General features: G+C 40.5%; 1 protein-coding gene across 1 annotated transcript in view; it reads right to left on the minus strand.

Moving 5' to 3' along the window:
* The window catches only part of ARHGEF9 (Cdc42 guanine nucleotide exchange factor 9), a 328,329-nt gene that overhangs the window by 92,467 nt on the left and 214,070 nt on the right, over positions 1 to 21,792 (minus strand). The window contains exon 6 of the mRNA XM_032475623.1: positions 6,677 to 6,736. Within this exon, the coding sequence (XP_032331514.1) occupies positions 6,677 to 6,736 (60 nt within the window). The remainder of the gene's footprint in view (positions 1 to 6,676; positions 6,737 to 21,792) is intronic.

Raw genomic sequence — 21,792 nt, forward strand, 5'->3', positions numbered from 1 at the left:
AACTCTATAGCAGAGGTAGCAGGTTACAGGGGGCAAGGGCCTGACCTGAGGGATCAGGATTCCAGGCCCATCACTGCAGCCTTGTATAAGACCTTTTCCCCTTCAGTGCCTTAATCTTCTCAACTGTAAAATAGGAAGGGGAGAATCATGCAGATCTTCAAGGTACTCTAATCTCTGTCCCTATGTGATTCTCTATGTGAATCTTGCCACTTAAATCAAAGACACCCCCCACCACCTCTCCCATCCAAGGTTGCCCTATCTTCCAAGCAGTCTGGCTGAGCTGGGCAGAGCAATCCCCACTTTCCTAATTCCAATTCCCCTAATGAATAAGGTCTTTACTGGCAAGATGGTTGCCTAGAACTCTAGACTCTGTCCTCCACTTCTGTCCCAGGCCAATTTCAACCAGACTAGTTGTGCTTTTTCATATTTTATACAGAAGTTTCAGGCTCAAATTTCATTTGAGAACATGATTCTTCTATTAGTCTACTCCTCACTGTAGTGACATGGAAACTGAGGCCTAGTGGGGAAGAGCTTTGATGAAGTTTTGGCAGCAAGGTAGGTACAGAGCCACAGCTTGCTCCTAGAGGGTCCCAAGACCATTTCCAGTGAATTTTTCTCCTAGTGAAGGTCTGCCTTCCATACATTGTTCCTCTGCCATGCACGCACAACTTTCCCTCTTCTCTACTACCAACTAACAACTCGATGCTCAAAGACCAAATGCCCAATTCTTGTCAGGGGCCTGAAACTAGCACAGAAGAGTAACAGGGCAAGAAGGAACTAACCTCAGACACATCCCTCCTTTAACCTTTCCTTTTCCTCCAGGTTGTCCCTTTGTTCATTTCTTCAAAATTCCCTCCTGAGTTCTGTTCTATGTCACTTTCAACTGTCAAAGAGTCATGATCACATTCTGACCAGAGTTCACTATGCAGGCTACACTGGAAGAACTGCAAGGATGTGTTGTCAAAAGGCCTGGGTTCTAGGTCAGAAACTATCATTTCCTGAATGTGTGACCTTGAATAAGTCACTTAATCTCCCTGTGCCTCAGTTTCCTCAACTATTTCCAGGTTTAGGCGTAGAGCCCATGAAATAACTAGGGAATCTTACTTGCTTAAATTCTTATTAATAGTAGTAGTAGTAGTAGTAGTAGTAGTAGCAGTAGTAGTAGTAGTAGTAGTAGAAGTAGAAGTAGAAGTAGTAGTAGTAGTAGTAGTAGTAGTAGTAGTAGTAGTAGTAACTAAATGAATGGCTACTTAAAATACTGTAGGAAGGGGCTCTGGAATATCAAAGCAGCCAGTCCCTTGCCCCCTAGGATTTCCCAGACCTATGAGGCTGGCATTTTACCTGTAAGAGGCAATTCTCAATTATCCATGCAACATGTCTTTTTAACAAATGCTAAATTCCAAGCTAGCACCCCCCCCACCCCTGCCACTCAGTTCACTGTAGGGCTGGCTCCCTTCCCTGCTGGCAGCCAGTGTGTACTCAATGACTACAACCTACAGTTCAGTTGTCCTAGAAGAAACCTATGCTAAATATAATTAGGACGGCAAGTCTATTACTCCCTCAAAATCACCCTGCACATTCCAAACCTACTAAAGGAGATCTCTCGATTACTGCTGGTTTTGGGTAACATTCTTAATCATTTTGATCATTAATATTAATCTCAAAATAAGCACAGGTCATTAAACCTGGAAGAAATCTTTGAAGCTAACCCACCTAACCTTATTTTGCAGATGAGGAAACTGAATTTCAGAGGGGAGAGATAATTTGACCAAGGTTACCCAGCAAATGAACAGAATCTTTTCCACTATTATAGGAAATGCATAGGAACTAACATTTTTTCCTGAAGGGTTCAAACCATCTCACAGCTGATAATTTAAAATCCAAATAGGACCTCACACTACTCACTCTCTAGGGTTGAGTCTTCTTTTTAGAGTGGGCACAAGCCCCTAGAATTTGTCAAGGCCCCCACAATCCTAGAATAAAATCTCACCATCTGTGAAGCCTGCCTATTCACGTGTGCAATAAGCCAAATTCAGGCTGAGCTGACATTTCCTTTGAGCATAGCAGTCATTCTCATCCCTGGTTGAACATTCCTATCACCTCAGGGAGTTTTTAAAAAAATATTGATGCCAGGGCCTCACCATGACCAACTCAATCAGATGTCCCCCAGAGGTTCTAGGAATTGTTAGTCTTGTTTACTCCCCAGGTGATTCCAATGTGCATCCAGGGCTGAGACCCACTGTGCTAATGGAAACAATTCAGCCAACTAAGAGAAACACAAAGGGTTTCCTGAGCTATTCGAAAACCAAATATATTCTTTAAAAGCTAAATCTATGATGTCCTGATTTTCCAAAGAGGGGAAAAGAAAGTGGTACACAAAGTCTACAGCTGTGACACTGACCCTCAGGCATATTCTGGACTCAATTAGGAAACATGGTTTGTAGGTATTAAAAGAAAACAGGGAACCCTGGAGCTTGCAACAAGATTTACCAGGGGTAAGATGCCAAGTGACTCATATGCCTTTTTCTGATAAGGTCATTGACTTGGTGGATGATTGCTATGAAACTAGCATACATCTTGATATCTACAAAACATACAACAAATCCATCATGCCACATTACCCTCATTAACACTTTGATAGGATAGATGATGGTAGAGTCCAGTGGATTCTGCACTGGCTGACCAGATATATATAAAAGTTAACTGGCTTCAACTCCAAGACGGGGCTCTGGTGAGTTGCCATAGGAGCTAGCAGTAACCCATTATATTGAACATTTCTTTGAATCAACAACTTGGATGATACTTACTCAGTTTTCAAATGATGCAGTGCTAGAAGAGACCACCAATCTGTTTCATGGCATAAAGGAAAAAATTTAACCCCCCAAAAAAGCTAAACTAGACCAACCAAAGAAAATAAAGTTTAACTGATGCAATGCTAGAAGAAACTGCTAATTTTTGGTACAATGGAGAAAAAAATTTAAAAACCATAAAAAGCTAGAATAATGAACCAAACAAACAAAAATTGAACAAGTTTTGTTCAAAACGCCCTGAAGTTTGGTTCAAAGGGCCAATTTCACAAGAGTATAGGACTAGACTAGACAGCAAAGCATTTGAGCCTACAGCCCAAAAAGGCTCTTAACCCTGGCTGCATGTTCAAATCACCTCAGAGGACTTTAATTTAATTAAAAAAAAAAAAGCTGCCTGTGAGATATCTCGTGCCAATTAAATCCAAATATCTCAAAGTGGAGACTGGAATGGGTATTTAAAAACTCCCCAGCTGATCTGTATGTTCACTGAGGATTGAGAACCAGTAGACCAGTAGAAGACTGTGATATTAGATATTTCACAGACAGATCAAAGTCTCGTTGTACTTGATTCTGATCAGGTGGCACCTGGAGTAGCATGATCAGTTTTGGGTAGCACATTTTTTTTTTAAATACAGAAAAAAGATAGTGCTTTAAAAGGAAGGACAATTACATGAAAACTGAAGTTCCTTCAAAATATTCTGTATTTTAGGCTTCACCAATTCACACTGTCTTTCTCCTTGAAGATCCCAAATAGTGAGTTTTCATAAGACTAAAGGGATCTTTGATGTATATATATGCAAGATTAAAAGGCAGCGTTTCACTGAATAAAGAACTCTGTGCAAAACTGCTATATAAATAAAAGGTATGGAAAAAGCACTAAAAATGTAAGCGAGTAGCTGAGGAAGCTAGTATGACTTCAGGGGTGACTCACACTCCTCCCTCTCTACCTGACTCCATTCAGCTTCATACTAGCTGTAAAGGATCAACTCTCTCTCACCCTCTCCACTTGAAAGGCAGATCGTCTCCCATCCCACCAATCTCTCTGACCCTTCCTTTTCTCATCTGTAAAAGAGGAAAAACAATCATCTCTATCCACTCATAAGGCTGACATGATGCTCAAAATTCTAAAAGATAAGAAATTGCTTTGTAAACCCTATAGGCCCATGCACTGACAACGGATTATTAGAATTGTCATTGCTGGACTATTTACCAAATCTTCTCTACCTACTAAGCCCTTCCTGCCTCTAGGTTTTCCACTTTGTACTTTGGTACCAGGGCAAAGCACCATGAACCAAATGCTCTTGAGAGGCAGACCCACCTAATGACACTGTGGGTAGCTATCAGAAGAGGTAAGCTTTGATCAAGGATTCCTGGAAAGTCAGAGACTCAGTTGGCCTAAACTAGTTGCAGAGGTATAAATAAGAGCCAGAGAGTCTAAGATTCTCCACCTCCATCCCATTTCTTGCGGCAAAGCCACTGGGACTAGATCCAGATGCTTTGTGGGAGGTCTTCTGAGGAGGCAGTTATTTTGGGAGAATAGGCTCAATTCCCAATCATGTCTCTGTCCAGAGCAAGCACACCACAGGCCAAGGAGAGCAGAGGCCAAGATGGCAGACAAAGGCTAGAAGAAGGACATGCTTTGGCAGCATCCATGCAACAGCCAGAGTGTGCCCTTTGATCACAGCCAAGCATTCTCAGCCTGGGCCTCACCACAGGTCAGAAGAGCACATCACCCGCAGTCTCACTGGGATCCCTCAGGTTTCAGTAACACACACACACACACACACACACACACACACGTGAATGAGAAAATCTGAGTCAGGGTCCAAGTCCTGTTCAACAAAACCACATTCAAACTGGCCTCTCCAATTTGCCCAGCTTTCCCAGTCGGAAACTACTCCAGAGACCAACGACACAGAAACAAGCAGAAATCCCCCCAAATTCCCCACTGCAGCTGGGCTAGGCAGGTTTCTCTAGCCACAAACAAAATTGGGGCACACTTCACAGGCAGATGTTACAGGTTCTGACAGATAGAGGCTATCTAAATGGAGGGAAAAGCATTGCTCAGCTTCTTCCCACCACACCATCCCTTTCCCTCCTCCCTGCATCAGCCAAAAGTCAGGGTGAAAAAAAATATTTTTCAGAGCTTGCCTCCTTCTGCTACAGCTAGGCTGTGAATGGCTTATTTAATCATAAGGAGAAGTCAGTCTTGAGAGGGACTTGAACCCAGGAGTCTTCCAATAAATAATCCCACAGCTGGGATGAAGCTAGGCTCTGTATGCCTTCTGTGGATGTTTTCTAGGCATTTGCAGGCAATGGGGATCTTGCTCTTTCTCTGTCCTCTCCCCAAAAGCATCTTTCCAAGTCCTGCTTGCCAGCCCCCTTTCCCCAGAGGCACTGGTGCCTGGACCTTTAAAGTGTGGGCTCTGGAGCTCAGCAGGAGCTGAATGATGCAGGGGTTGCTAGGATACTGGTTGAAGGCATTTTCTTGAATCCCCTAGTGGGGGAGTGAGAAGCCAAAATTCCTGAGCTGGTAGCAAAAAGTTATTCTCTACCCAAAGGAGTCAGACAAGAGGAAAGGGAACAAGGAACTTTGATGGGAAAAGTTGGGACAAATCAGAGAGGAAAACACTCTTCTCTTTCTTCTAACCCATTTATAGCATGGATTGGGGGAGGGAGAGAAGGCTGTATGAGAGAGGGAGGAAAGGTTTAGAAGGGGCAAGATGAAAAGAAGGGGCAGGAGAGGAAAAAAAAGAAAAAAGTCAAAATACAGAGGGTTCCACTCCTTTCGGCTGCAGTTTTTCATTTTCTCCCACTCTTTTCTCTTTTTGCATACCCTCACAAGTCAGAAGGAGAAATGCCAAACCTTTAGGATTCATACAAGTAAAAGGTCACACTGCCAACTTTGGTTCTCAACTCCCTAAACTCCCTTTTAGCTTCTCTAGGGTGGCCTGCCATCTGGCTAGCAACATCCCCTTATTTGTTTAGAGATAAATTATTTTGGAAAATGTTTACCCACTTCACCAACTAAATTACTGATGGAAGGGCTCTTTCAAGCTACCCCTTTAGCCTGAGTGGGTATGGGGTACTGGGAGAACTGGTAGGGGGACACCCATCCATCCTAGCACCAGTCAAATCCTTACAGACCCTAGCACAAGGAGCCCTTTCAAAACTGTGGAACTCAATACATGCCCTGCAGTTTTTCCTCATTCCTAGCACAACCAACCCCCATCCATATTTAGGAGTATGTACCCACACACACACACACACACACGTACTGTCACACACACCCTACACACATACATTCCCAAAGGCTTTCTGCCAAGGGTCTGTCAGGCACCCAGAAGTGAAGGCTGTGGCATTTTATAATACTACTTTGTCATAAACCTGGTTCAAAGACTATCCCTAGAAAACCTTTTTCCTCTTAGGGCAAAAAAAGAGCAAAAAGCATTCCATTGTTGTAGTCCAGTTTTCTTCCCACATAACTAGGTAAAAGATCTCTTACTTAAAACCTAAGTCTCTCCAGGTACTAGCAACCAGATATTTCGGCCCTCCCCCCTCACATAACCCCTTGATTAACATTTCATTTGCCTTTTCACTCTTCTTCCCAGTTCATTAACCTCCAATTTCGAGTGCCTATGAACACTCAAAATCACAGAATGCAAGAACCTGGAGGTCACCTGGTCCAACCATCCCCAAATGTTAATGTTACAAGGAATCAAAAACTTACTGAGGAGGGAAAAAAATTGCTCTATGTCAAACAGTCACTGAACAGAGAGAACTCAGGTCTGTAGCTGTCCAGCCTAGAGCCTTTCCTCGCTCTCCAACACTGTCTCAAAACTAAGTGCCCAGCCAAAATACCAGCTTACTTTAGAGGATACTGTTGGAGCAAATGGGGGGAAGCAGGGAAGGGACTCAGTAGATTCTCTCTGCAAAAAAAAAAAAAAAACCAAGTTCTTAGTTCAATCCAGGAGGCCTTCACAAAGGGTCCAAAGAGAAATAGTAAGAATCAATGCCAGCAAACTTCCCAGATTATGCTTACAACGTGGTACCAACGGAATAAAAAAAAAATCAGCTTCTCACCCACACAGAGCCAAGGAGAGCTCTAACGCCATAAAACAATACTCTTCGGGTCCTGAGGTCAGGACAGTTTCAAGAGACCCCTTCACGGCTCCTCTCCCTTCAAAATCACTTCCAAAGAGACTGAACAATAGGACATGGAACTTGACAGTATAATGTCAGTAGATATGCACATCACACATAAACAGCCGCCCACATGAGTGTAGGGTGAACATGTGTGTGGACATGTATGTGTCCTGATTCATTGCTACATGAGCCACACTATTTCAAGTCAGATAGCACTATTTGAAGTCAGATAAGCAACGAATGAGGAAGACCTGCCTACATCACGGGTGGGGGGAGGGGGAAACAAGTCTCATGCACACTAGCGTCAGAGACAATTTTTTTCCTGGCTTTGCCAAGAGCTTTCTCAGGGGAAAGAGAAATATAAAAATAATAGCAATAATAACAGCACCCTCCACCACTACTATATGAAACAAGCATGCAAATATATGTCAGATTGGAATGATGCTTCTACCTCCTTTTCTGAAGCTCTCATCCCATTCCATCCAGGCTTTTTTTTGGGGGGGGTGCTCAAAACTCTCAATTTAGCATGATAATCTACTTTCATTTTGTTATGGAAATCTTTCAGTTAGAGAGACCTCTTCTCTTAAAGAACGAACAAGGAAGCAAACAAAACCCACCACTTTCTCATTAGCACTAGCAAGTTCTATTTAAAATGTGGTTCAAGAACGTCTTTGCAAATGAGATTATCCCAAAGAAGCAAATCCAAATACATTATTCCCAAGGTAGGTAAAGAGCTGGCTTTTGTTTTTCGGAGGACATATAGAGAAAATCCTCAAACTCAAATTTACAGGTACAATCTTAAGGAAAAAAAGAACCCAAACAGTTATTGTCAAGGTCTTCTTTTGCCAATTCATAAAGATCAGAGAACACTTTTATGCCTCATTCCATGATTCCAAATAAATTGACATTTAATGATTTAAGAAATATTTTAAAGGTGGCTTCTTTCCAAATCAGAAACTGCAAACCCTCTGAATTAAGATTCAAAGGGCACAGTCACCAACTGCCAGCACAACGCACCCCACCACATCACTTCCCAAATTCTTGTTTCTCATTAGAGACTGAAGAATCATGTTCCCTAAATTCATTCCTTGTATCATTTTTTCCTTTAAACATCCTGTGCAACACTGTCTTTCCAAAGATGCCAAAAATTCATCATGCTCTTCCCACAACCCCCCCTTTCTCCAAACAAACCCAAATGCACTTCTGACAGCAAGAGAGAAATTCTGACTAAAATTCCCTGATGGAACTTAAAGGTAATTTTCAATAAAATGAGTTGATAAGACACCAAAAACAGCAAAGCCATTGTATAAGGATGCAGAGCTTGCCTCATAAACGTCACATAGATGAAGAATACACACACACAAACACACACACACACGCACACTTAAATAGAAAGAATTTCTTTATCAACAATTTTACTTAAGCAATAAGCAACTAGACTAACAGTCATACTTAAAAGACAAGACATAACAGATTTAGGGAGAGATAATATACCAACGTCATACATATCACAGCGAGGCCATGTTGAAGCTCAAAACGTTTTCCCCCCTGAGTAAAAGCTTGCTCTTTCTCTCCCTTTCTTTTCCTGTCTCTGTCTGTCTCTCTTGAATTTTTTTTTTCTTGGAGGTTCTTGGGATGAAATCAAAGCGAGAGTTCGAAACAGCTCAGGTAGCTGGACTCCATTCAGCGCGTTCCCAGGAAAAACATGAGTATGACATTTACAAGCAGGAGGACTACAATCACGGCAAAAACGACTACAGTTTGCACATCAAGGGTCATGGTGCAATGCAGAACACTGTAGTGTTCCAGATGGGGGGCCGGCAGATTGGGAGATGTCAGTCTCTGTTCTGTCAGACTGTCCATACAGCCACCATGCTAGAAAGGAGAGGAGGAAGTCGGGTGCTTAGGGAAGGGCTGGGTTTGGCGCCCGAGTTTGGTACGGGGGGGGGGGGAAGGGGGGATGGGGACAGGGGTGATTGCTTCCCCCCTTCTCAGGACTGAGCTGATCTTTCTTCCCTAGCTGAGAAATCTTAGCTTGCGCTGAAGTTGGCAGAGTCCAGCATTCTCTTTCGGGCGCCACGGAAAAGGCAAAATCCTGCTTTCAAAGGGAAAGGCGGGAGGAACCAGCGCGAGGTTCTCCGGCGCCTGCTCAATCTGTCTGTCCGGGGATGCGTCCGTCCGCCTGCCTGGCTACCAGTCAGTCTCGGTCTCTCCTACTCCCTCTAATTCGTTCGCTTTCCTACGCTCGCTCTGTTCGCTGGGCTCCAGGCCGCCAGCCACTCTTTAGATCCGGGCCTCGCTGGCTCTCTTCCTCTCTTCTCCCCACCCCCAGCCCGTTTTTATTCACCAGGCGACTGCCGGCGCCTGCGTGAGGCTCGCCCAACCTGCTGACAGGACCGCCGGCCAATAGCAGGTGCCGCAGAAACACGTTTACTCGCCGGGGGGCGGGACTTGAGCTGGCGTGCTACCCGCCGCAACCAATCGGAGAACTTAAGGTTTCCCCAGCAGGCCCGCTCCATCCCTCCTAGCAGGATCCCCAAGCCGCCAATTCTGGCGTGGGGGTGGGGAACTTGTGGGCGGGTTGAGGGGGAAGTGAGGAGAGAAGAAGGGGAGGAGGGAAAGGCCTCGAAAAGAGGGAGGGAGTATATTGAAAGGGCCAGAGGGGAGAGGGCATGGCAGGAAGGAGGGAATGAGGAGAATACCATGTGAAACTGGGAGGAAAGAGAAGGAAAGATGAGACGGAGAAGGAAGAAATAGAGGATGCTATGAGGAAAGAGAAGGGGAAAAGGAAGGGAAAAGGATGGAGAGGAAGGAAAAGGAATGAAGGGGGAAGGGATCCTTTGCAGCCACTTTATTTGGCCTAGGAGGAAGCAAAGATGCCTTAGGCAACTGCCTAAGTATTTATAGCCAATCCAGAGTTAGCATAAATTCAACAAACCAGTGCTGTGTAAGGAACCACAAGGACACTACAAATTATCCAAAATCCAATTATATTTGGCTTTCTCTGATATCCCTGCACTTGCAGGTCAGACTTCCTTTCCTACTTATGATTTATTTCGACTATGATAGCTTGCCCTCTTCCAGCATGCTGGGTTCTAGGAAGAGAAGGCGGCTTTGCAGTGAAAAAGCCTCTACAAAACTTGTAATCACTGCCCTGTTCTGTCTTTATGACCTAGTTCCTGGAACCTGGGAAAAGCCCTGGACTAGAAACAAGAAGTTTTCAGATTTACTCCCAGTCCTACCTCAAGCTTGCTGTATGACTTTTGTGCAACCCCTTTCCAATCTGTGGGCCTCCATTTCCCTTCTGCCACATGAGGACTTAGACCTTTCTGAGAATTCAATGAAACGTATGAACCCTCACCTCAGAAAAATAGGAGGCTCCTGGGCCCTCAAAAACTCAGGAATAACTTACAGAAAACTTCTAAGAGCCCTTCTTACTCTTACATTCTAGGACTGTAAAAGTGAACATATAGATATTGGTGGAGAGGGGTTAAGAATCTACATTAGCCAGAGATAGAACAAATTAAGTCCTGAAATTCCTAACATACTATACACTCTAAAAGGAGTAAGAATTTCGTTCTATTCTCTAGAAATCTTTGAGTCTAGGACCGTCACCCATTTTAACTAGATGACTGGAAATTCTGAATGAATCATAAACAAAATAGCCCTTAGCCTTACAAGATAGAATAAAATCCAAAGAAATGCCCACTTTGATATTTTTTGTCTCATCACATCACCTATGAATGATTTGTGCCAAAACAAACATCAAAAAAAACCCTCAATCAGATCAAGCTTCTAGATCCAGCTATCAATTTATAGGGCACACAGAGGACAGAAAAGCATGTTAAATTGCAATATGGGAATACAGACTGTAAAAAACTACAGGACCAACAACCTCTTTAGCAAATAAATGGGAAGAAAAAGGAGTGAATGATTCAAGTAGAATTTGCATATATGTGTACACACACACACACAAACACATTTGTGACATTTATGAGATAACTGGAAATGTTAACAGATTGAATGTTCCATGATATTAAGGAATCATGATTAATTATTTAGGTGTGATCATGACATTGTGGCTAAGTTTAACAAATTGAGGGGAATGGGGTAAATCTTTGTGATCTTGGACTTGGAAATGGTTTCTTAGATATGACATGAAAAGCACAAGCAATAAAAGAAAAAACTGACAAACTGGACATAATCAATATTAAAAACTTCTGTGCTTTAAAGTACACTACCAAGAGTATGAAAAGAGAACCCACAGAATGGAAGAAAATATTTGCAAATTATGTATCTGATAAGGGACTTGTGTCTGGAATACATAAAGAGCTCTTACAACTCAATTAAAAAAGAAAAATAATCCAATTTGAAAATTGGCAAAGGATCTGAATAACATTTCTCCAAAAAAATGGTCAATAAGTACATGAAAAGATGCTCAACACATTAGTCATCAGGAAAATGCAAATCAAATGCATGAAATGCAAATGCAGGAAATTTACTACAGCATTATTTGTAATAAGACACCACTCTACACAAGCTGGTGTGGCTACAATCAGAAAGCTAGATAATAACAAGTATTGGGAAGGATATGGAAAAATAGGAACGTTTCTAACACCAATTTTAAATGATGAAGCCACTCTGGCTGAGTCTGGCAGTTCCTCAAAAAGTTAAATATAAGTTACCATTTGACCCAACAATTCTACTCCTACATATATACCTAAGAGAAATGAAAACATGCCCACACAGAAACTTGAACATAAACATTAATAACAGTATGATTCACAATAGCTAAAAGATGGAAAGAACTCAAATGTCCATCACCTGATGAATGGATAAGCAAATATAGTATATCCATACATGGAAAATTACTCAGCCATAAAAAGGACTGAAGTATTGTTAAATGCTACAACATACATGAACTTTAAAAATATTATGCTATGTGAAAGAAGCCAGACACAAAAGACTTTTTTTTATGATTTCATTTATATGAAATGTCCATATAATTAGGATAAATACTGTTTACTGAAGCTTTTGTTTCATTTACATATAAATATAAATGTGCTAAGTTGTGATGTAAAATGTATTTCTTACAGCAGGCAATGGTCAAAATAGTATGAAAGCCACTCTTCCAGATTATGTTCAGATAGATACTGGTGATCAGGACAGTTTCATAATGTAAGCAACTAAAATCTTTCTCCTTGCCTTTGAAAGTGCAATCTTATCCTTTCTCCGTTTCACTATCTATTGACCCTTCAACCCACTGCAGCCTGGCTTTCACCCCCATCATCCCATAAGAAACTGGAACTTCTTGTGAGTATAAACAAATGATCAACTTGTTGCTAAATCTCATAGCCAATTTTCCATTATTATCTTCCCTGACTTCTCTGTTTCTTGACTCCACTGATGCCTTCCTCATTTCTGAAATGTTCCCTTTGCCTCAAGGCCTCTATCCACATGACCTGTCTAGTTATATTGTCTTTACTTTCTACTTGAGTTCTTCTTCATCCAGTCATTAAGGCCATGATTTCTTAGGGTTCTTTCAATCTCATTCCCCTTTTCTTCTCATTCCACACTTGCACTTAATGATGGACCCATCCATTCCCAAGGCTCTAACTACTTGCCACCTACATTACACACTTCCTATTGCACACCAGTGGCGGAACAAAACAAACATAGGCCCTTGCCTGCAGGGAGCTTACAACTCTGCTGATGACCCCTAGGTAGTTGGATCTCCAACTGCCTTCTGGGTAACTCCTCCTGAATATCTCACAATAACCTCAAACTTAATAAGTCCAAAATTGAAGTCATCTTCCACCCCTGCCAGCTTCCTCCTTCCCCTGAGTTCCCTGCCCCTTAGGAATATCACACATAGAACTAGCCTAAAACCAGGGAGATATCCATAAGTCTTGCCTCTCCCTCATCCTGTGCTAGTCAACCAGTCTTCAAGTCCTGGTGATTCTCTTCCTCCTTAAAGAATGTGTCCTTCCTCTCTCTCCCTGCAGCCAGCACCATCATACCTTGTGGTTCTTCTCTCCCCAATTCAGCCTCTACTCTCCTGACCAAATTATCTCTTTCCAAAGCAGTTCTGCTCTTACCAGTTCTACAGTGGATACTATTGATTGGTTGCTAAGGATCCATGCCACCCTTCTAAGCCTGCCTTCCTATATTGCTGAGAAGCTAAAAACCAACAACAACAACAACAACAACAACAACAACAACAACAATGACAACAGCAACCTGTAATTTCTCAAACTCCTTGCAGCCAGTGTTCTGGATGTGATTTCTGCCAATTATATGCATATACACAATATTTGGAAGAAGATGATAATACAGAAACCATATTTCTGCTGCTTCTGGTGGCAAGGAGAGTGGTGGAGGTTTTAGGGTTTTCGGCAGCCATGTTACCTTTCCATAAGCTCCAGTGTCTGGTCACTGGTTTTCTGCATTTGTGCAAGCAGGGACTTTTTTTAAAATTTATTTTATTCTTTTTGCTACTGAGGTTCTAGCAGGCATAATGATACTCAAGTCAATAGTTAAGGCAGTGGCAGATTCTTCATTCCTAGATTGCAGATCAGGTGGAGTGTTCCCAAAGCTCCTGATACCTCACCTTCCTGCTTGTGGCAGAGGGAACAGCTCTCCTGATTTTGTTCTGGGAGTCATTCCTGGAGGCTCAACCTAAAGCTTGCCCCTTCAGCCCTTCTACCATTTGGGAAGCACCCAATTTTCTATATTAAAGATCTGCTGAAAGTAACTAGAGCAATTTAAATTTTGCAGCCAAACCCTGAATTATATAGTTCCTCTGCTCAAAGGCCTTCTATGGCTCCCCACTGCCTTTAAGGCAAAATCTGTAACATGATATACAATACCTTGCCAATCTGGTGTCCTTTGCCCTTCCCAATCTCAACTCTCACCAATGCCCTCTTATTCTTTATTTTTTAGCTAAATGGAACCTATGGCAGTTCTCATAATCTACCAGGTTCTCTTGCTTCAGGACCTATTGCTGTCCTTCCTCAGCCCCCACCTCAAAGCTTAGCTCAGGTGCCACCTCCTCTAGAAGGCTCTCCCTGATGTTCTTTCCTCAAAAATATTCTGAACCATATTCTTCTCCCATAGAACCCTGTGTTTACCCTTCTTGGAACACTATTAAACTGTATTGTAATGTATTTTTTCTTGTTTGTATCCTGCACTGGACTGTGGAGCTAAAAGGACCAAGACCATGCCTGTCTTGTTCACTGCTTTCTCCCCCATGCCCAGCACAGTGCCTGACACTTAGCAGGTGCTTCACAAACATCTGATAAATGCATAAAAGTCTCTTTCTCTTTTATCCACTTGTTTCTACTCAGAGAATTATATCTTCCAACTACAGAAAGCAAGACCTGATGAGACCTCAGAGAAAATCTTCTCTAAACCCTCATGTTCTAGTTTAAAAAACTGGGGCCCGGAGAATGAAAGTAAGCTGCAAAAGATTACACAGCTAACTACTGTCAGAGCAGAAACCAAAATTCTTATCTCTTGAATCTCAAAAGTACTTTTTGGGAGATTTCAGACTCTGGAACATGACATTTGACCCCAGCCCTATCCATGTGTGGTTAGCCTTCTGAGTAAGGTGACCATTCAGCTCTGCTCACAATTTCAAAAACTTTGGTGAGTTCCCCACATTTCAAGAAGCACTACACCCACCTCAGAGGCAGCCATTCTGCTACAAGTATCAAGGCAGACAATCTCTTGGTATAACAAAACCCCAATTCCATCTTTCAATCACTTCTGTAACATCCCCATCAAGCAGTTATTCGGTTTCAGCTCCAACACCTGCAACAATGGGAATGTTCCTCTCTCCTAAGACAAGCTGTTTGTCTTTGGGACAATCTCAGTTGGTAGAAAGTTCTTTCATCTCTTTTAGCCAGATGTTATCACCACTTCTATCATAGCCACTCAGGAGCTAATCACTCCATGAGAGAGTCTGGAATATAAATCCCAAATTCACACGGAAATTACTATAGGCACACAGTATATTTCTCAGGACCCAAAGGCTGCTCATAGGATAATAATAATACTAGTAGTTAACACTTATAGAGTGCTTATGCTGAGCCAGGCACTATTCTAAACCCTTTACATATATTAATTATTTTAATCCTCACAGCAACCCTATGAGGTAGATACTACTATTGTCCTTATTTTACAGATGAGGGAACTGAGGCACAGTGCTTAAATAACTTGCCCAAGGTCATGTGGCTAGTCAGTGGTGGAGCCCAGATGCATACCCAACCCAGACTGGCTCTAATGCCTGTGCTTTTAAACACTATGCTGTATAAATGCCAGTAGGTGACACATGTTCCATCTCCCAATAGCATTTGACATGATGTCTCCTGAGACACAAGAATAAACTGTTTCAGTGTCTTGACCTGAGTCCCAGTGGCCTTCCTCCCAGGTGCAAGATGTCTAGGTCTTAAATATTTGCCTTATCTAAGGGAAAAGCCAATGTCTGGTTGTCCTTTGCCTCCTCTAATAGTTCAAACAGCTCCCAAAGCCCCACTTCTGCCAAGAAGAACACCCAAGGAAAGTTCCACATTTTGTTCTGATCCCTTGCTACCCACTTATTTGTCATCCAAATCCCACCTCAGACACCTGATAATCTCTGATGCTTGCCACAGGCAGTCTGAAGATATTGAATCCTGTCTGTTCATTGTCTTGGCTACCAATTTGACTAGATGCTTTTGCACATTCATTCTTGTCAGTGCTATTTAGGAGAGTCAGCTCCTTGAGGATAGGAACACTTGGTTAGTTCAATTATTCAGCACAGAGATCACCACTCCTCCAAAATCAATTAAATTCAATAAGCAGTTATTCTGACAGTTAAAGGGTACAGAGAGGCTTTCAGGAATACTCTAGGTGGGAAAGAGCCACAAAAGCACATAATTTCAATGTCATACAGTAAAGCACAATCGGAGAATGAGTAAAGTTGTTGCTGATGATTATAAAATAAATCATATAATTTCATACTTGAAATGGGAAAAAAAGGTCATTTCCTCCTAACTTCCTTTTGTAGGAATCCTCCCTACAGTTATGTGATGGGGTGGGGGAAGTGGAGGGGGAGGAGGAAACACCTACTTTGAGCAATCATGGTGCTACGCCTTTCAACATATAATTTTATTTAATCCTTCCCAGAAAACAACAAAAAAGTAATTGTTATTGCTATTTTAAAGAATAGAAAACTAAGGTTCAGAATGTTTACATCATTTGTTCATATCCATACAGGTAGTATGTAACAATGGCAGGATTTAAACTGAGATCTGTTTCCAAAGTCCACCATTTTTCTCTACTACCCCTGATGAGTTTCGTCCAGCAGCCATTGGAATATTTTCAGTAACAGGAAACTCAACCTGAAGCTTCCAAAGCCATTGTTCATTTTGAGCTGAAATTCACTATTTTATGGTTCCTGTCCATTTTTTAGAGCACTATTCTCTGAGCTATGCAAAAAAGGCCTATCCTTCTAAGCAATAGTCTTCTTAAGTGTTTGAAGACATCTATCATGGGTTCAAACTCTGATACCTCCTGAACACCCACCCTATACACACACACGCAAGCACACACATACACCCTTGTTCTCTAAGATAAACATGATCATTTATTTAAGCTCTCCCACTTGTGGCAAAGTTTACAGTCCACTCCCCAAGCCTGCTGCTCATCATTTTATCCACACATCCCTCAGAACACATATCCATGTGGAAGTGACAATGGGGAGTATAGTGAAACTGTCACCTCCCTTATTCTAAACACTAGTCCTTAGGAAGAGCCAGTTCTGAGAGTATATTCACCTAAAATGGCTGATGCCTGAATGTGCTGCTGTGCCCCCTCAATGTGTTGAGAAGCTCACTGCAAAGTGAAAAAAGCAGTAGATAACAAGCTAAAACTTTCAAATGTAAGTCCAGTCTCTGCTTCTTAGTAGCTGTGTGACCTTAAACAAGTCCCCAAATTTTCTTAAAGCTCAAAAGACTATGATTTATTTGTAGCAACATAGATGAAACGGATGGACCTAAAGATTATCATACTAAGTAAAGTATGTCAGACAGTATCTGACATATATCATATGATTTCACTTATATGTAGAATATAAAAAATAATACAGGTGAACTTCTCTACAAAACAGAAACAGACTCATAGACATAGAAAACAAATTTATGGTTACCAAAGGGGAAGGGTGAGGTAAGGATAGATTAGGAGTCTGGGATTAGCAGATGCAAACTACTATATATAAATAAACAACAAGGTCCTATGGTATAGCACATGGAACTATATTCAATATCTTGTAATAATCTATAATGAAAAAGAATATGAAAAATAATATATATGTATAACTGAATCACTATTCTGTATAGCAGAAACTAGCACATTTTAAATCAACTATATTTCAATTTTAAAAAAGGCTATGACAATTTAAATTGTAGCTTAAAATAAAGCAATTGTTTTAAAACCTCAACAGCCTTTCAAAGATGTGTCAGGCATGGAGTTTGTCCCAAGTGGAGTGCCCTAAGGAAGGAGTGATTAACTTAAGACTAAGGTTGCATATATTTGTGTGGATGTGGGGGGTGGAGTTTTAGTGGGAAAATCAGGCATAGGATTAAGAATTTGTCTCTGCCTAAAGACTTTTCTCCTAGCTATCTACAAGTTTAGCTCTTACATCTCTTCAAAAGGAGTCCTTCCCTGACCACCCTCTCTAAAACTGAAGTACCTCATCACCCTCTATTCCATTATCCTGCTTTTCCTTCTAACCTTATCACTACCTGCAATGTTATATAATTATTTATTTATTGGTTTATTTTCTCTCTTTATAAAGTGTAAGCTCTGTGAAGGTAGAAACTGTTTTGTTCATTGCTGTATCTATAGCACCTAGAACAGTGATTGGAATTCAATAAATATTTTTTAAATGACTGAATAACTAAATGGTGAGTGAATGAATAAATGAAGACCAAGGCATAGTCCTGCTGATGTAGAATATTGAGGAAATGTGTCATGAAATATATTCTCTGCGGTGGCCTGTGAATACCAAACTTTGTACTGCCTCCCCTCTCCCAGGGGCCTTCGTTAGTTAGAACTTCTCCAAAAGGAACTAAAGGTTCTAAATTACCGGCTGAGAATTTCAAGACCTCTTTGGTTTTCTGTTCCTTGTTGGCAGAAGCCATTCTAAACCACCACCCAGAAGCCCTTCCCTCAAGAAACACTGCCTATACCGCCCTCCTGTGGCCAAAGATTGAATATATATCTGAATAAATACAAAGAACAGCTATTTCCTCCTGTTCCTCTGCATGGATCTATTTCAGGCCTTTCTTTCTCTCTTTCTCTCTTTTTCTTTCTTTCTTTCTTTCTTTCTTTCTTTCTTTCTTTCTTTCTTTCTTTCTTTCTTTCTTTCTTTCTTTCTTTCTTTCTTTCTTTCTTTCTTTCTTTCTGGCTGGGGGTGCTTATTTCATTTCTATTTCAAGCAAGTTAGTGGTCAAACAACATGCCTCTACTCAGGGTAAAAAGAACTGGCTGGGAAAGAGCAGCAAGGGCCTAAAAGCTCCTTCCAAGGAAGTACAAAGCTTTCATATCAGGCTTAAGATCTTTCGGGGGAAGCTAAACCCAATCATGCATCAATTTAAGGCTGGGATGTGCAGTGAATGCTTCCTGGGTATTAGGCCCAGTGTTTAGTTCTGGAACTTAATCTCCTGAATTCTTCCATTCTTGGGCCTCATAAGTCATTCAGCTAGCTACCCTTCTGACCCTTATGTCCAAGTTTATTTATATACAGGCTTCATTTAAACTGCAAACTCTGAGCAGTAAGGGCACTAAGCATTCATCATCAAATTAAGCATGTGATTTTGCTCATAATAGGTGCCTGACAAGCATTAGATAAGCAGGTAGATTAGTAGGAAGGTAGGTAGATGATAGGAATAAGTTGAAACTGAAATATGAAAGAAGGGGGTTAGTTCAGCTGGGGAGTTTGTAAGATGTTGGATTATGTGTCAGAGGGAGACCAAAAAACTGACTTAAGAACTGTATTTACTATAGAAATCCAAGGTAGTCTGGCAATGAAGCTGTGTGAAGATGTAAAAAGAGTTGGAACCACCAAAGATTGGTAAGTAAGAGACGTGTGCAGGGCACACAGATGGATGGAGGTTTGTTTTGTAGAGATTTGTGAAGGCCAAGATGAGACTTCTGAAGCTCTCTGAGGACTGATATATATCTCGAATATGTAGATAGATAGATATCTGAAAGATATATTAAACGTAAAAAGAAATATGCAGAATTAATATTTACAATAACCCATACTACCCAAGGCAATCTACAGATTCAATTCAATCCCTATCAAAATACCAATGGCATTTTTCACAGAACTAGAACAAATAATTCTAAAATTTGTATAGAAACACAAAAGACTCTAAATAGCCAAAACAGTCTTGAGAAAAAAGAACAAAACTGGGGGTATCATGTGCCCTGATTTCAAACTATACTACAAAGCTACAGTAATCAAAACAGTATGGTACTGGCCAAAAAAAAAAAAAGAAAAAAAAAAAAAAAGAAAAACCACATAGAACAATGGAACAGACTAGAAAACCCAGAAATAAACCCACTCTTATATAATTAATTAATCTACAATAAAGGAGGCAAGAATATGCAATGAAGAAAAAAAAGCCTTTTCAATAAATAATAAAGTTGGGAAAACTGGATATCTACATGCAAAAGAATCAAACTGGACCACTTTCTCACACCATATGTAAAAATAAACTCAAAATGGGTTAAAAACTTAAATGTAAGACCTGAAACCATAATAATCCTAGAAGAAAACATAGGTGATACGCTCTTTGCCATCAGTCTCAGCAGTATTTTTTGGATATATCTCCTCAGGCATGGGAAACAAAAGCAAAAATAAATGAGACTACATGAAACTAAAAAGCTTTTGTGCAGTGAAGGAAACTGTCAACAAAATTAAAAGGCAGCCTACTGAATGGGAGAAAATATTTGCAAATGATATACCTAACAAGGGGTTAATATCAAAAGTATATAAAGTACTCACATAACTCAACATCAAAAAAAAAAAAACAAAAAAAAAACCTGATTGAAAATTAGGCAGAGGACCTGAATGGACATCTTTTCAAAGAACAAATACAGATGACCAATAGATACATAAAAAGATGTTCAACATCACTAATCATCAGTGATATTCAAATCAAAACCACAATGAGATATCATCTCATGCCTGTCAGAAAGTCAACAAATAAAAAGTGTTGACAAGGATGTAATGGGAACCCTCACACACTGTGGGTAGGAATGTAAATTGGTGCAGCCACTTTTGAAAAACAGTATGGAGGTTCCTCAAAAAATAAAAATAGAACTGCTATATGATCCAGCAGTTTCACTTCTGGGTATATACCCCTCAAAACAAAATAACTAATTTGAAAAGATATATGTTCATTGCAGCATTATTAACAATAGCTAAGATGTTGAAGCAACCTAAAGTGTCCATCAATAGATGAATGGATAAAGGAGATGTGGTGTACATATACAGTGGAATCTTACTAAGCCATAAAAATAATGAAATCTTGCCATTTTTGACAACATGGGTGGACCTAGAGGATATTATTTTGAGTAAAATAAGTCAAACAGAGAAAGACAAATACTCTATGATTTCACTTATATGTACAATCTAAAAAACAAACAAATGAGCAAACATAACAAAACAGAAACAAACTCACATATAGAGAAAAAACTGGTGATTGTCAAAGGGGAGGGGGGGTGATAAGTGAAATAGATTAAGTAAACTAAGAGGTACAAGTTTCCAGTTATAATATAAATGTTGTGGGGATGTAATGGACAGCATAGGGAATATAGTCAATCATATTGTAATAACTTTGCATGGTGACAGATGGTAACTAGACTTATAGTTGTCATCACTTTGTAAAGTATAAGAATATTGAATCACTGTGCTGTACCCCTGAAACTAATGTAATATTTTGAATTAACTATACTTCAATAAGAGAAGTAAAAAGGAATATGCTGAATAGTATGTAGAGTGTGGGATTTAGGGGGTAAAAAAGGCAAATAAGAAAATATTTTTGTATCTGCTTATATTTACATAAAGAAACTCTGGTGACCTCTAATGGGGAGACCTGGGTCAATGGGCCATTGTATACATTTTTATAGTTTGATTGCATGATTTTAACCATGTGAAAATATTTCCATTCAAAAATTAAATTTTAAATTTAAAACATGTTAAATATGCTGTGTTATCTTAATAAGTCTCTGTCTCCCTCTCTTTATCCCTCTCTCTCTCTCTGCTTCAATTAACCAAGCTATAAAGCTAGGAAAAGCCTTAGACTTGAGAAGCAGTTTAGCTTGAGAGATCAGAATACAGACACTACAACTAGCTTGCTGAGGTTCAACCTTAGTTCTTCCACTTACTGGTTGTATTCGGTTACTTAATGTTTTATTAGTTGTTTTGTAACTAATTGTTGTATTAGTTACTTAATGTTTTTCAGCCTCACTTTTCTTATCTTTAAAGTGAGAAGAATAGTATAATGCCCTAGTACTCATTCTGCCCTTCACTTTGAGCAAGCTCTAGACTCTCAATACCCTAGCTTCCTCACCTGTAAAAACAGGGAGAGTCACACGGTTCTTGGTGAGGGTTGAATGAGTAAATACATGCAAAGCACTTAGAACAATGCCTGACACACAGTAATGCTCAGTAAAAAGTAACAATTAGTATTATTTGAAGGTTTGAATATTACCTTTGCCCCTAACTTTAGGCAAATCATATACTCTCTGAGCCTCAATTTCCTCATCTATAAATAGATGAAACAAG

Source organism: Camelus ferus, chromosome X (genome assembly GCF_009834535.1).
Source record: "Camelus ferus isolate YT-003-E chromosome X, BCGSAC_Cfer_1.0, whole genome shotgun sequence".
Taxonomy (NCBI): domain Eukaryota; kingdom Metazoa; phylum Chordata; class Mammalia; order Artiodactyla; family Camelidae; genus Camelus; species Camelus ferus.